The sequence below is a fragment of the Myotis brandtii genome, unplaced genomic scaffold, assembly GCF_000412655.1.
Source record: "Myotis brandtii unplaced genomic scaffold, ASM41265v1 scaffold161, whole genome shotgun sequence".
Lineage (NCBI taxonomy): Eukaryota > Metazoa > Chordata > Mammalia > Chiroptera > Vespertilionidae > Myotis > Myotis brandtii.
The window spans coordinates 1,213,917-1,226,378 of NW_005355881.1; the positions used below are offsets into that span (position 1 = coordinate 1,213,917).

A 12,462-nucleotide genomic window follows, 5' to 3' on the forward strand; every position below is an offset into this window, starting at 1 on the left:
ACCTTGGCCAACCCCACCCCTCACCCCCCGCCCCCAGACTGGCCTGGGGTACAGCCTGAGCATTGGCCTTTTAAAAGTTCCCTGGGCGATGCTGACGGCAGCTAAGGTTGAGAACCCTGTGTTAGACCAATGTGAGTGAAGAAAACGCCTCATGATCTGCCTGAACCCTGGCGTATCTGTGTTGACACACAAAACCACACTTCTAAACCTTAGGGTTCATAGAAAGAGACCTACACCTCATAACAGAGAGGAATGAAAAGGCAAAGGGCCGCATTTTACAAAATAAGGCTGCTCGCGTCCATATGTTGCTATAATATTTATTCTGACAAGAAACGATCACAAGCCGGGGGGCTGGGGTCAGGCCCCTGGGAGTGGAACTGCAGTTTAGCCACATGTGATCATCTTTCTGAAACTTTCAGCTGCACTTGACTCTCCTCCGCAGAGAGCAGAGAAGGGCTGCTCTCTCCTTCAGCTCCCAGGCAACTCTTTCCACCCCTGCCCTTCTATATCGGGCGTATCTTCCGAATCCACCCTTGCTGCCAACATTTTGAACTTTTCAGCTGATATGAAGACAGCTCAGGCTACAAATGGAAACAGTGATTTTTTTAAAAACCCACGCTAGAGAAAGAGGCACGATCTTACATTTCTGGAGGGAGCACAGATGGAAGAGCCCCTTTAGAGGGCAGTTTGGCTGTTTGGACAGCCAGACGTCAGCTGCACGTGGCCTCTGACCCGGGTTCCACTTCTGGGAACTCATCCTGTGGATACGCACTCCCCTGTGGGCAAAGGGTCTTTATCGCAGCTGTTATCAACAGCAAAAAAAAAAAGGGGGGGGGGGGGCAGGGGAAACAACCTAGAGTCCATAACTAAGTGCCTGGATAAATAAGGTGCAGTTCACCTTGAAATGCACTAAAATGCAGCTGCTGAAACGTAGCAGATCTCCGCGCACTGCTCGGACAACCAGCCTGCTTACTGAGAAGGGCACAGTCGGCAGCGCACTCTAGCGTTGGTGTGGGGGAGAAAGAAGGAAACGGAGGATAGATATGAATACACCTGTGTTCTTGGGGCTTCTCAATGCTGGCACTTAAGACATTTGGGGCCGGACAGGTCTCTGTTGGGGGCAGTGGCAGTGGGAGGGCGGGCTGCCCTGCACATTGTAGGATGTTTGGCAGCAACCCTGACCTCCACCCCTAGGTGCCAGTAGCACCCACATCCCAGTTGTGGCAATAAAAATGTCTCCAGACATTGCACCGTGCCCGAGGGACAAAAATCACCCAGTTTGAGAACCACTGGGATGTACCTAGGCGAGCTCTCCACAGCGACTAAAACACAGCGGTCACCTGTGAGGAGCGGGTATAGAGGCAGGTGATCAGAGGGTTGCAGCCAGGATGGCTTTTCATTCCACATCGTTCTGTCCTGTGAACTTTCTCTCACCGTGTGCATTCACTGCTCATAAAAACACGGGAGCCCTGGCCAGAGTGGCGGCCTGAGCACTGAAGGATCCCGGGTCCAATTCCCGATCAAGAGCACGTACCTGGGTTGCGGGTTCGCTCCTGCCCCAAGTCGGGGCATGTGCAGGAGGCAACAACTCGATGTCTCTCTCACATCCATGTTCCCCCTCCCTCCCTCCCTCCCTCCCCCCTTCCACTCTTTCTGAAAAGCAACGGAAAAAATGTCCTCATGCGAGGATTAACCAAAACAAAACCAATAAAGCTTTTTAAAAGAGAAATATAACCACTTCTTTTTTCAGTTAAAACAAAAAAAAGGGAAAAAAACAAAACAAAACTCCTTTGTTCCAAAGCTGCCGGGAGACTCTACCGGATGGACTTCCAGGAGCCACAAAATGGCAGGTCCTTCGGGGAACAACATTCAGACAGGAGACCCCAGCAGATGGTCTCCTGGCCGTCAAAGCTAGGCAGAGACCCTCCTCACTGCACTCACTGCAAAAACAAAAACCAAGACCACCTCTGGGAGACCCAGGCCCTGCTCTGCATCCGGCTCTCAGATGCCTGGCTGCCAAGGCCCTGCTTCGTGTGAGAAAGGAAGGACGCCTCCCGGCAGCCACCGGGAGGAACAGACAAGCAGACACGCTCCGTTGCTTGGGCGGCACCGGGCGCCCACCGTGGGGAGAGCAGCAAAGCACATTTTGTCACTCGCAGGCCCCGGAACTGCTGGGTGTGTCCAGCCCCAAGCAGACACCCTCTGTGAGATAAGAGATGAGGATTCGCAGGCCAGGCGAACCGGAAGGCAGACAAGAATCAGGGCCTCCTCTCTCTCCTAGTCTCACCAGCACGTCCTCACTATGATGACGAGTTAAGCCACAGGAGGAGCCGTGACAATCCTCCAGGGTTTGTTTGGCTCCTTGTTTGGAGCCGAGAGGAGAGGCTGTGTGCCAGCAGCAGGCTGAGGGCGGTCTGCGTAAACCTTCCCCTCGCTCATGCCCAGTAGCTATGAGAGTAATTAAGCAACCACGGACGACCCATGGGCTGGTTTTCCGTATTTTTAGTTGTATTTATTTGGCCCGAGTAGAGTTCTTTTTATTTTTGATGAAATCGACGTCACATTTTTAAAACTAGGAGAATTCACACAAAAATCAGGATTTCTGTTTTTCTGAAAACTCAGAATCTGACAACACAGGTTCAAGTGGTAGGAGCTGCTTCCTTTAAAAAGGCACCTCTTCCTCTGTGTGATCCCCCATTCCGAATCATCACTCTACCCCCAACCCCTTTCAAGGGCACATGAAAGTCAAAACAGGGCCGCATCTTGAAGCATTTCAGTTCCCATATCCCGGTGAAGAGCTGCAGCTACACAGCAAAACAGGCCTGAGTCTGAAGGCCCAACTTCACCTGGACCCATGTGTGACCCTGGGTAGGCAACTTCCCTTCCCTGGGCCTTCTGTGAAATGGGGCGAGTACCTGCCTTTGAGTAGTTTTCATCTGCAGAGAGTAAAATTCACGTTTTGGGGGATACAGTTCTGAATTCTAACACTGGCAGAGATTTGTGGAACCACCACCACAAACAGAATGCAGGACAATTCCATCTGCCCCTGAGATCGCAGTCAAACCATCCCCTACCCCCACCCCGGCAATCATTGATCTGTTTGCCATCCCTGTAAGCTTGCCTTTCTCAGTGTAATTTTTTTAATTAAATATTTTGTTAGAGCCGAAACCGGTTTGGCTCAGTGGATAGAGCGTCGGCCTGCGGACTGAGAGGTCCCAGGTTCGATTCCAGTCAAGGGCATGTACCTGGGTTGCGGGCACATTCCCAGTAGGAGATGTGCAGGAGGCAGCTGATCGATGTTTCTCTCTCATCGATGTTTCTAACCCTCTATCTCTCTCCCTTCCTCTCTGTAAAAAATCAATAAAATATTCGATGTTTCCTCATCGATGTTTCTAACCCTCTATCTCTCTCCCTTCCTCTCTGTAAAAAATCAATAAAATATATTTTAAAAAAATAAATAAAAATAAATAAATATTTTGTTAGATGTAATAATGTCACCATTATCCCTGGCACTTCTGTCTGCTCCAAGTAGTCACACAGATGATAGACATAATGAAACACCATAAGCATGTGTCCCCTCCCTGGGATTCTGGAAAAATACTTCGCATCCCCTTCCACTTTCCCATTTCTCAACCCACCCATGGCGCTTCTCACGGATCCCTCTCTGATCCTCTTTCCAGTAGGTGATTGGAACCCCAGCCCTAAAACGCCCACATCCCAAGGCTTCCGCTCCTGCTGACAAAATGAGGCCCGTGTCCCCCAGTGGGCAGGAGAGGCCTGGTCCCGCTGTGCCCGCCCACCCAAACGCAGGCAGGAAGCAGCCGCGCACTCCCACGGTGGGTCAGGCCAAACAGGAAGTCCCCGTGTCACGAGGATGCCCACGGTCCGCCTGGGTTAAGGAAGGAGCTATTCTTGCCATGCATGGCTGGCAAAGAGGAAATGCGACCGTGAGAACGCCTCCACATGGCAATTCTTTTCGGGGTGTGGAGGTGGGAGGAAGGCATGAGAAAGCAAACCACACTGCTGAGAGGTGACTATTCCCCAAGGCAGCAAACGGGTCGCCTGTTTGTTCAAGTGAGCGATTCCCACCAGTGAATCTGAACTGGAGCCCCTACATCCCCCCGACTGGTCAGTCACATCTGGGTGGCCCTGACAGTGACCGGGTGCACAGGGCACTGGCCTCCATGGAGCACAGGCTTGACCCGGCCCTGCCGCCACCTTCGGGCTCTGCCATCCCGACACCAGAAGCCACCTCTCCAGACCCCAGTTTCTCCATCCGAAAGGGCACTGCAGGAAAAGGTGAACCCGGAAGGCACCGACCACCGCAGGCTCTATAGTCACACTGGAGCACCCTCCGAAAGCCCTGTTCCAGAGGCCTCCAGGACCACACACACAGGGCGGCTTGCTCCTGTCCACTGCTTCTGTCCCCCTCCTGCTGACCTGTCTCCATGGGCGTGTCCCAGGGCCCCCACCCGCCCTTTATGCCCTAGGCCAGGGTCTTCATCTCAGCACTACTGCCACTGGGATGAGATAATTCCCTGCTGAGGGGTTGGGGTGTGGGGGTAGCGTAGGCTGTATAACAGCGTCCCTGATCTGCAATCACTAAATCGCTCAATGCCAGTAGCAGGCACCCCCTGCCCAGCTCTGTGAGAACCACTGCTCTAGCCCACCCCGCGTATAATCAAGATTCCCCGAATGACACCTCCTGCCTCGACCTGGCCTCAGGGCACCAAACATACAAAATCTAAAACTGAACCCTTGGCTCCTATTCTCCTGCCACATCCAATCTGTCAACACAGTTACTGGCACAGCCCAGTAATTCCTGGCTGTGGTGGCCTACTATCCACTGTAGGGTGGTCAACAGCATCCTGGCTTCTACCCACCAGAGGCCAGCAGCACCTCCCACCCCCAGGGGTGACAACCAGAAATGTCTCCAGACCCTGCAAGTAGCCCTTCGGGGAGGGAGGAACTGCCCGGTTTGCGAACAGCAGAATGGGCTGGTCTACGTAGGAGCCAAGAGTCCTTCTGAACTTCTCAGTCAGTTCACATCCTGCACTGCTCGATCCAGGGTCCTCAGGCCCCGTGCTCTCTAACCTCACCTCCTAACGTCCCGCTCTCTAACCTCACCTCCTAACCTCCCGTCAGCCGCGGGACACCACCTGGGCCTCCTTGCCCCTCCTCTCACACACGAAGCTCATCCTTACCCTCGGGCCTGTAACGTTCTTGTTCCTTCTGGAATGTTCTTCCTCCTGGTCCTGGCACGACTGGTTTTTCCTGTCATGCAACTCCCCGCTTCAAATAGGCCTTCCCTAACCCTTCCACCCCCGAACCACTGCCTCTTCTCCCCACCTCCACCCCACCCATCTCTCTCCTTATCATATCAACACATTTTACCTTCCAGAATGAACTGTCCTGTTTATCTACCCTGATGATTCTCTGTCCCGTTCTAGAACCCAAGCGCCACAGGAGCAGGGCCCTTCCTCCCCGTACTCTGCCCCATGCCAACGCCGTACACAGCACATGACAGACGCTCAATAAAAACTAGGAAACGGTGGAATGAATCAGGAAGTTAGGTAATTAACATTTCCAATGCCAATGTCTGCTAAAGACTTTGACCTAAGAATATACTGCACATAGAAAAGGTAAATACTGATTCGTAATACTCAATGTATGCGCGCGCACACACACACATATAACTTCAAGTATATATATTTACATGTGAGAACTGGGTGACCATGGTCAAGGGCAAGTATGGCTGTAGACACTGGCCTTAGGTACTTCAACAGCCCCCAGGAAACCCCTCACTTGTCCCTCTTATTGACCAATCTTCATGTTCCTCTACTTTACCTTTCACACGGTTTACTCAGAGAGTTCAGAGTTCAAGAACCACACAAAAGAAGGCATCACAACCTGCAAAAATATGCAGGTGCCCCAGCAAGAGACTCCAAAAATCCCCACTGACCCAGGTTAAGGTTCAGGATGCTTCCGGTGGTGGCCGTCTTGTCTGCTTTCGTTGTGATTGGCGTGGACGCTTGAGGAGAGAAAGGTTTCGGGCTGCCGGATAAACTCCCCGCTTGGCCCGTCTTCATGGAGGCCGGCGACGCTGAAAAGATAAGGCACTTGTTAAAGGACAGAGTTACGAAGAAATAAACAAATCAGACTTGTAGGTAGGTGTGGGGTGGGCAAGAGCGGAGAAACTGTATTTGATTCCAGCAGGGCACCAGAGCAGGGGGCAGCGAGCAGGGCCGGCCGTTGGTTTCAAAGCAAAGGACTTCCTCCCCATGTTAAACCATTTCGGCCACACAGGAAGGAGGCCTCCCAGTTATTCTATTAGACACAAAGCTCTAAGACAAATCGGCTAAGCTGCCACTGTAACTGGTTTGGCCCATTCATGAGTGTGAAAAATCTCAAAATAAATAGCAATTTAAAGCAGAGACCCCAGCACGGGCCAGACACAGAGCCCAGAGCCAGGCTTGCAGATGGCATGTCACCCGTTTGTGGGAGACGCAGGGGTGGGCCTCACAGCTACCGCACCTGCCAAAGGCCAACTGGACCCCTCAGGAGAGCTCGGGACTCTCACGTCAAAGGGGCAATGCTGACGGGAGCTAAATGCAGCCCCGATGGAGTGATGAGACACTGGTCAACTACCCCCCCTTTACGTGGGTGGGTGCTTGCCTCCATTTCCTCACCTGCCAAATGGGCACGCTCAGAGTGAGCATCAGTAACGGATACACCAATACACCTGAGGTCACCTCATCTCCAGCGCCAGGACCTGCCAACGCTGCACTGAACGTAAGACAGTGGGAGAGACTCTAGATGCAGAGAGAAATGGACTCGGGCATGGACTGGAAGCCAGACTGAGTGCAAGTCCCAGCTCTGCGCCGACTTGCTGTGTGACTTTGGGTACGTTACCTTGTCTCTGAATCTCCTCTCCTGGCAGCAGCCAAGAGGAATACTAACAACACCCTACAAAGGGAGGGTGAAAGTCCCTACACTCATCAAGTTCTAAGGACCAAGTCAGTCAGTCATCTGGACAGCTGTCTGGCATCTGTTAAGTACTACCCTGTGCATCGCCTGCTCTTAGTGTAGTAGTAGTGGTTTCTATTTCCCCTTCACCTCTGGGGCTTCGGTTTCAATCATCCAAACCAGCAGCTCTCCTCCAGGGCACACAGGGCAGTGTCTGCCGATGTTTTTAGTTGTCAGACCAGGAGACAAGGTGCTCCAGGCACCTTAGGAGGTAGAGATCAGGGATACGGCTAACATCCTACAGGACACAGGACAGCGTCCCTGAAGAAGAACTATCTTGCCCCCAAATGCCAACAAGTGCTGAACTGATGCGCCCACACGGGGACCGCAGTCGTGTCTCTGGGAATCCTTCGCCTCCCCCGGAAATGAGGAGCAGAGGTGGGGAGAAGGTCACCTGGGCTGAGCGAGTGCTCAAGAAACATTCGAAACCATTGTGAGGACTCAGCTCTTTTGAGTACTGAATTCAATCAGTTTTACTGTAAGAATGAACGAATACCTGGCCCAGCATTCCGCATTCTGAGGGCTGTTGTTATTACTGGTACTAACCCTGCTCCTCTCACCACTGCTAGGATAACAAGCAGAAATAAAGTGCTTGTTACCTAAACCAACAGGAATAAATGAAGTTTAAGACATTTTAAAAGATTTCAATATTTCCAATAAAACCTTTAGTGTTGGGATGTTTCTTTGGTTTTGCTTTTCAGTAATCCACTCACTTATGCGCCCCCCGCTTCCAAGAGATTTCCGGTGGCTGAAAGGATCGGTAGACTACCCTCCCCATGAGGGCTGCAGACCAGGCTTTTCGAGTTGTGCTCTCTGACACAGCCGTCGCCACCTTTCGGACCTCGCGGACCCCACGGACCACCGGTTGGCGACCGACCACTGCTCTAAAATGAACGAACAAGCCGGCCTAGCAAAGAGGGGCTCGCTTAGCACGCTGTCAGAGCGCTCCTGAGGACTGTGGGGAACTTTGCCAAGAAGCCTAACCCTAAAGGAAACAGGAACAAAATCCCACGCAAAGGTACTGTCACAAGAGACCTCCACCACGTAAATCCACGGTTCTCTGCCTAACAGTCGAGTTAAAAATGTAAGGAGAGGCCAGGCGGCGGCCTAACAAAGCCCTGCCCCATTTGTGGTTATGCAGAGGATTTTAGCAGCAACACAGGTAAAGCCATGAGCTTTATAATTCTGTGTGGCCCTAGCCGGGCAGGTCAATGGGTTACAGCATCGTCCCAATATACCAAGGTTGCGGGTTCGATCCCTGCTCAGGGCACATACAAGCAATCAATGGATTCATAAATACGTGGACCAACAATCAATGCTTCTCTCCCTTCCTCTCTCTCTCTCTCTAAAATCAATCAATATAATTGTGTGTGTGTGTGTGTGCGCGCACGCGCGCGCACACATAGGTGCAAGTGTGTAGTAAAAATAAATAAATAACTGGAACAAGCCTTTAATTTCACAGACATATAAAGTTTCCTTTGATAATAAAGTTCCAGTATTGGGGTTTAAGAAACATGTTTTTTAAAAATACATTTTTTATTGATTCCAGAAAGGAAGAGGAAGATAGAAACATCAATGATGAGAGAGAATCATTGATTGGCTGCCTCCTGCACACCCCCTCCTGGGGATTGAGCCCACAACCTGGGCATGTGCCTCTGACCAGAATCCAACCCAGGACCCTTTAGTCTGCAGGCTGATGCTCTATCCACTGAGCTAAACTGGCTACGGCAAGAAACATCTTTTAAGTGTTTTTTTAAACAGAGCACTTGGACCCAGCAAGTATAAGGGTGATGGGAGAACACTGGTTTCCATGGAGACAAGCATGCTTCACTCTCCACCCAGCAGTGGAGGGTAGGCCCACCCAGGCATCTACAACCGCTTGCTTCATGCCACTGACAGAGGGGCAGTGCCTGAGTCACTAAGCAACCCACAGGTCCCTGAAAGCTAGCCCTGAAAAAGCCAGAGCCGATGTCCACCCCTGAGTGCCACCTGCCCGATTTGTGACAGACCTTGTACCTGCCCCAACCCCTTTCAGTTAATGCTACACACACTCACCAGGCTGCCCAAGGCCGTTCCAATTCCTCCTGCCTCAACTTAGCCAACTTTTCAGCCAGGCCTCTGCACGCCACTTCCAAACTATACCCCCAACCCCTCCACTGACCACCATCTCCACTGCTATCACCCCAGTCCGGGCTTTCCCAACAGGGGCAATATGCCCTCAAGGGACAAAGAGTAGTTCTTAGAAGATGAAAAAAACCTTACACTTTATGTATAAAGCAGAGAAATCATGCAGCAAACAGATAGACAATCCCTGTACATTTCATGAAGGTCCACTCCCAGGTACGTACCCAAAACAGGAACGCAATCAAACCCTTGTACACAAATGTTCAGAGCAACATAGTTCACAAGAGCCCAAAGGTGGCAACAACCCGAATGTCCATCAACACACTGTGGTAGAGCCACAATGGGATGTTCCTGGTCCACAACAAGGAATGCCATGCTGATGCATGCTGCAACGGGAATGACCTTCAAAATCTTTGAAAATATACGCTAACACAGAAAAACGTAAATAAAGAAAATGTACCGCAATCGTATGACTCCAGTGAAGATGAATAGGTATGCTCTTGAAAGTTATTCTGGTTTTGTATGAGGCCATCTAGAGAAACATGTTAAATACTAGGCTGGCCAAAATGCCTACAACATTGGACATCAGAAAGTCAGCAAGGATGTAGATATATAAAAGTTAAATTACGTGAAGAAAACAAATCGGTGTATCCATTTAAAACATCTGCATTCACATTACTTCATAAAACCAGGTTTCTTCCCCAAGGAGTATCTCCCAAAATTCAGTTCTGACCCCCAACACTTGTCACGTTCATGTACAATCTATATACTACTGACAATTAGAACTATATACACTAACATAGAAAGAAGCCAAAGAAATATCGCAAAGTTGAAAGAAGCAAAAAGCTTAGTATGATCCCATTCTACCACAAAATTATCATCATCAATGTGATGATATACATTAAAAATATCTGAAGGAACAGCCAATTCCTAATAGTTGCCATCTTTTAGGGTACAAAGATGTGCTATTAGATATATAATATTATGTTCAAGAAAAAAGTGAGACAAAATTAAATGTAAATACTGAAGAGTTTCAAAGATTAATGTGAAGCCATCAGAATTTTGTCAGAGCTAAAATTTGGAAATGTGGTACATTAGATCAGTAGTTCTCAATGGGGAGTGGAGGGGTGACTGTGCCCCCAGGGGACATGTGGCAATGTCTGGAGGCATTTTGGGGGGTTCTAATTGTGGACAGGGTGTGCTGCTGGCATCTCATGGGTAGGAACCAGGGATGCTGCTAAGCAACCTACAGGGTGCAGGACAGCCCCACAACAGTGTCATCCGGCCCAAACTGTCCACAGTGCCAAGACTGAGAAACCCTGTTTGGAATCACTCTAGGCATTTTCAGGAGCAGAAAGACATTGGGAAATGCTCATTCCAATTAAGCTTTGAAACAGATGCCAATCCTTTTATAAAGCCATAAATACTGCCCAAAGGAAAAACGATTAGCCTTTGAAGTCACCAATAACTTAATAAGATTTTATACTTTGATGTGCAATTTACGAGTGTGGGCTAAAGCACATCATCTATTGTCTGCATTGACAAAATCCTAGCCTGTGCTAAGTGCTGTCCTGACTACATGAAACAGGAGTCTTAGAATTAAGTTAGAAAAAAAGGCCCTTCCCTCCCGCGCACCCCAGCCCTCCAGGTGGGGTGGGGGTGAAGGAGGGATTGATTCGTGCTAAATTTCCTCTGCTTATAAAACCTCGTCAACAACCTATGTGTTCACAAGTCCTGGCGGTGTGCACGGATGAGCCACACGGCAGAACATCACGGGACGGTCCTACGACAGGACAGAAATGCTGTGTTGGAGGGTCATTTACCAGCATGAAAAAGCATTCAGAACACAGGTTAAGTTACAAAAAAACTCCAACAGTCTACACCAGACATTGCAAGCAGGTGATACATGTATCAAGTAGTGCACGGATGTGTGTAACCTAGCATATTGTTGTTGTTGTTAAATGAGCCAATATATAAAAGTCTGGGTAGTTTGCATTTAAAAAAATATTTGAAACTTCTCTTGAACAACCAGAAATCTGGCAACACTCAGCCCCCATTCCCACGTGGCTCTAACCAGAAGGAGGAAAAGGCCCCAATGCCCTTTAAAAAAAGGGATGGCTCAGACTATCACGTATCGGGTTGTAGACACTGCACTGCTTTGGGGAGAGCTGCACACACAAGCACACGTTGAGTACGTGTAATGCGTCATGATAAGGTGTATTTCTGCTTTAGTTCACCCCAGTCCCTACCACTTCCCAGCCTCTCATTTCCATACCAGCCTGACCTCTGGACGTATTTGAGTTTCCAAAGTAATAGTATGACGTGAACCAACATGGAGAGAGTCCTGGAAACTAGCTAAGGGCTGACTGTGGTAGGTGGTATCGTCTGTGACTTCCGTCTTCGTAAATAACAATTGTTTTATAAAAATATATTGATTTCACAATATAAAGGAGTTTATGAACATGTTTTTCCTTCTCCTTAAGCAGTAACCATATAGAGCTATAAGAACAAAGGACCTTTAGCTCACAGGCCCCCGGATTCTCATCCTAAAACATATTAACGACTTAAATTGGGATCCCACAAGCAAATATTGACAAAGGCATCAATTCTGGCCATGAGGTCTAAATAAAGGGGGAAGCAAAATAAATAACTTAATTAAATAAAACCACTGAGAATATAAACCACTTTGACCATTAAGACAATGGGATTCCAGTAGAAGGCTTTTGGCCGCACAAAGTGCTTCTCAAAAATCCAGTTCTAAGGTCACAGACACATGATTCTGAGCTCAATCCACACTCCCTCTCCCCTCGCAAAAAAGAAGGGTTTCTAAATTCTCATACAAGTTTTATTTAACAATTTATTTCAATTTTATGTTGCTGCTTAAAATTTTTTCATTGCTGTAACTATATGGTTTTTCTGTTCCTATGGCACTTTTTTTTTTTACACAATTTTGGATAAATCCGTCTTGTCTGACTATGGGAACATTTCAGTAACTAGTCCACTTCTTCCAATAAATGCTCTTATCACTGCAAACAGCAGAGGGCAGTAGAGTGCAATGAAAAGAAAACCTGACTAGCCATTTCCAGAGTCAGGAGGGGGCACCGGGAACCTGGGCACCTCCCCCGCACTCTCCTAGGGACCTCAACTTGCCTTCTGTAAAACGGGGAGACTGAATCAGCTTCTCTTAGTCTATACAACAGAGGTTGGCAAACCAAGCTACGGGCCAGATCCAGCATAGCACCTGTTCTTGTATGGCCTGCAAGCTAAGAAGGTTTTTACCATTTTTATATAGTTGGGGCAGTGGGGTAGAGG

At 49.1% G+C, this 12,462-nt stretch overlaps 1 protein-coding gene across 10 annotated transcripts in view; it reads right to left on the bottom strand.

Moving 5' to 3' along the window:
* The window catches only part of ZMYND8 (zinc finger, MYND-type containing 8), a 117,383-nt gene that overhangs the window by 38,752 nt on the left and 66,169 nt on the right, over positions 1-12,462 (bottom strand). For all 10 annotated transcript variants that reach the window (XM_014536371.1, XM_014536379.1, XM_014536378.1 and 7 more), the window contains one exon: positions 5,963-6,103. In XM_014536371.1, the coding sequence (XP_014391857.1) occupies positions 5,963-6,103 (141 nt within the window). The remainder of the gene's footprint in view (positions 1-5,962; positions 6,104-12,462) is intronic.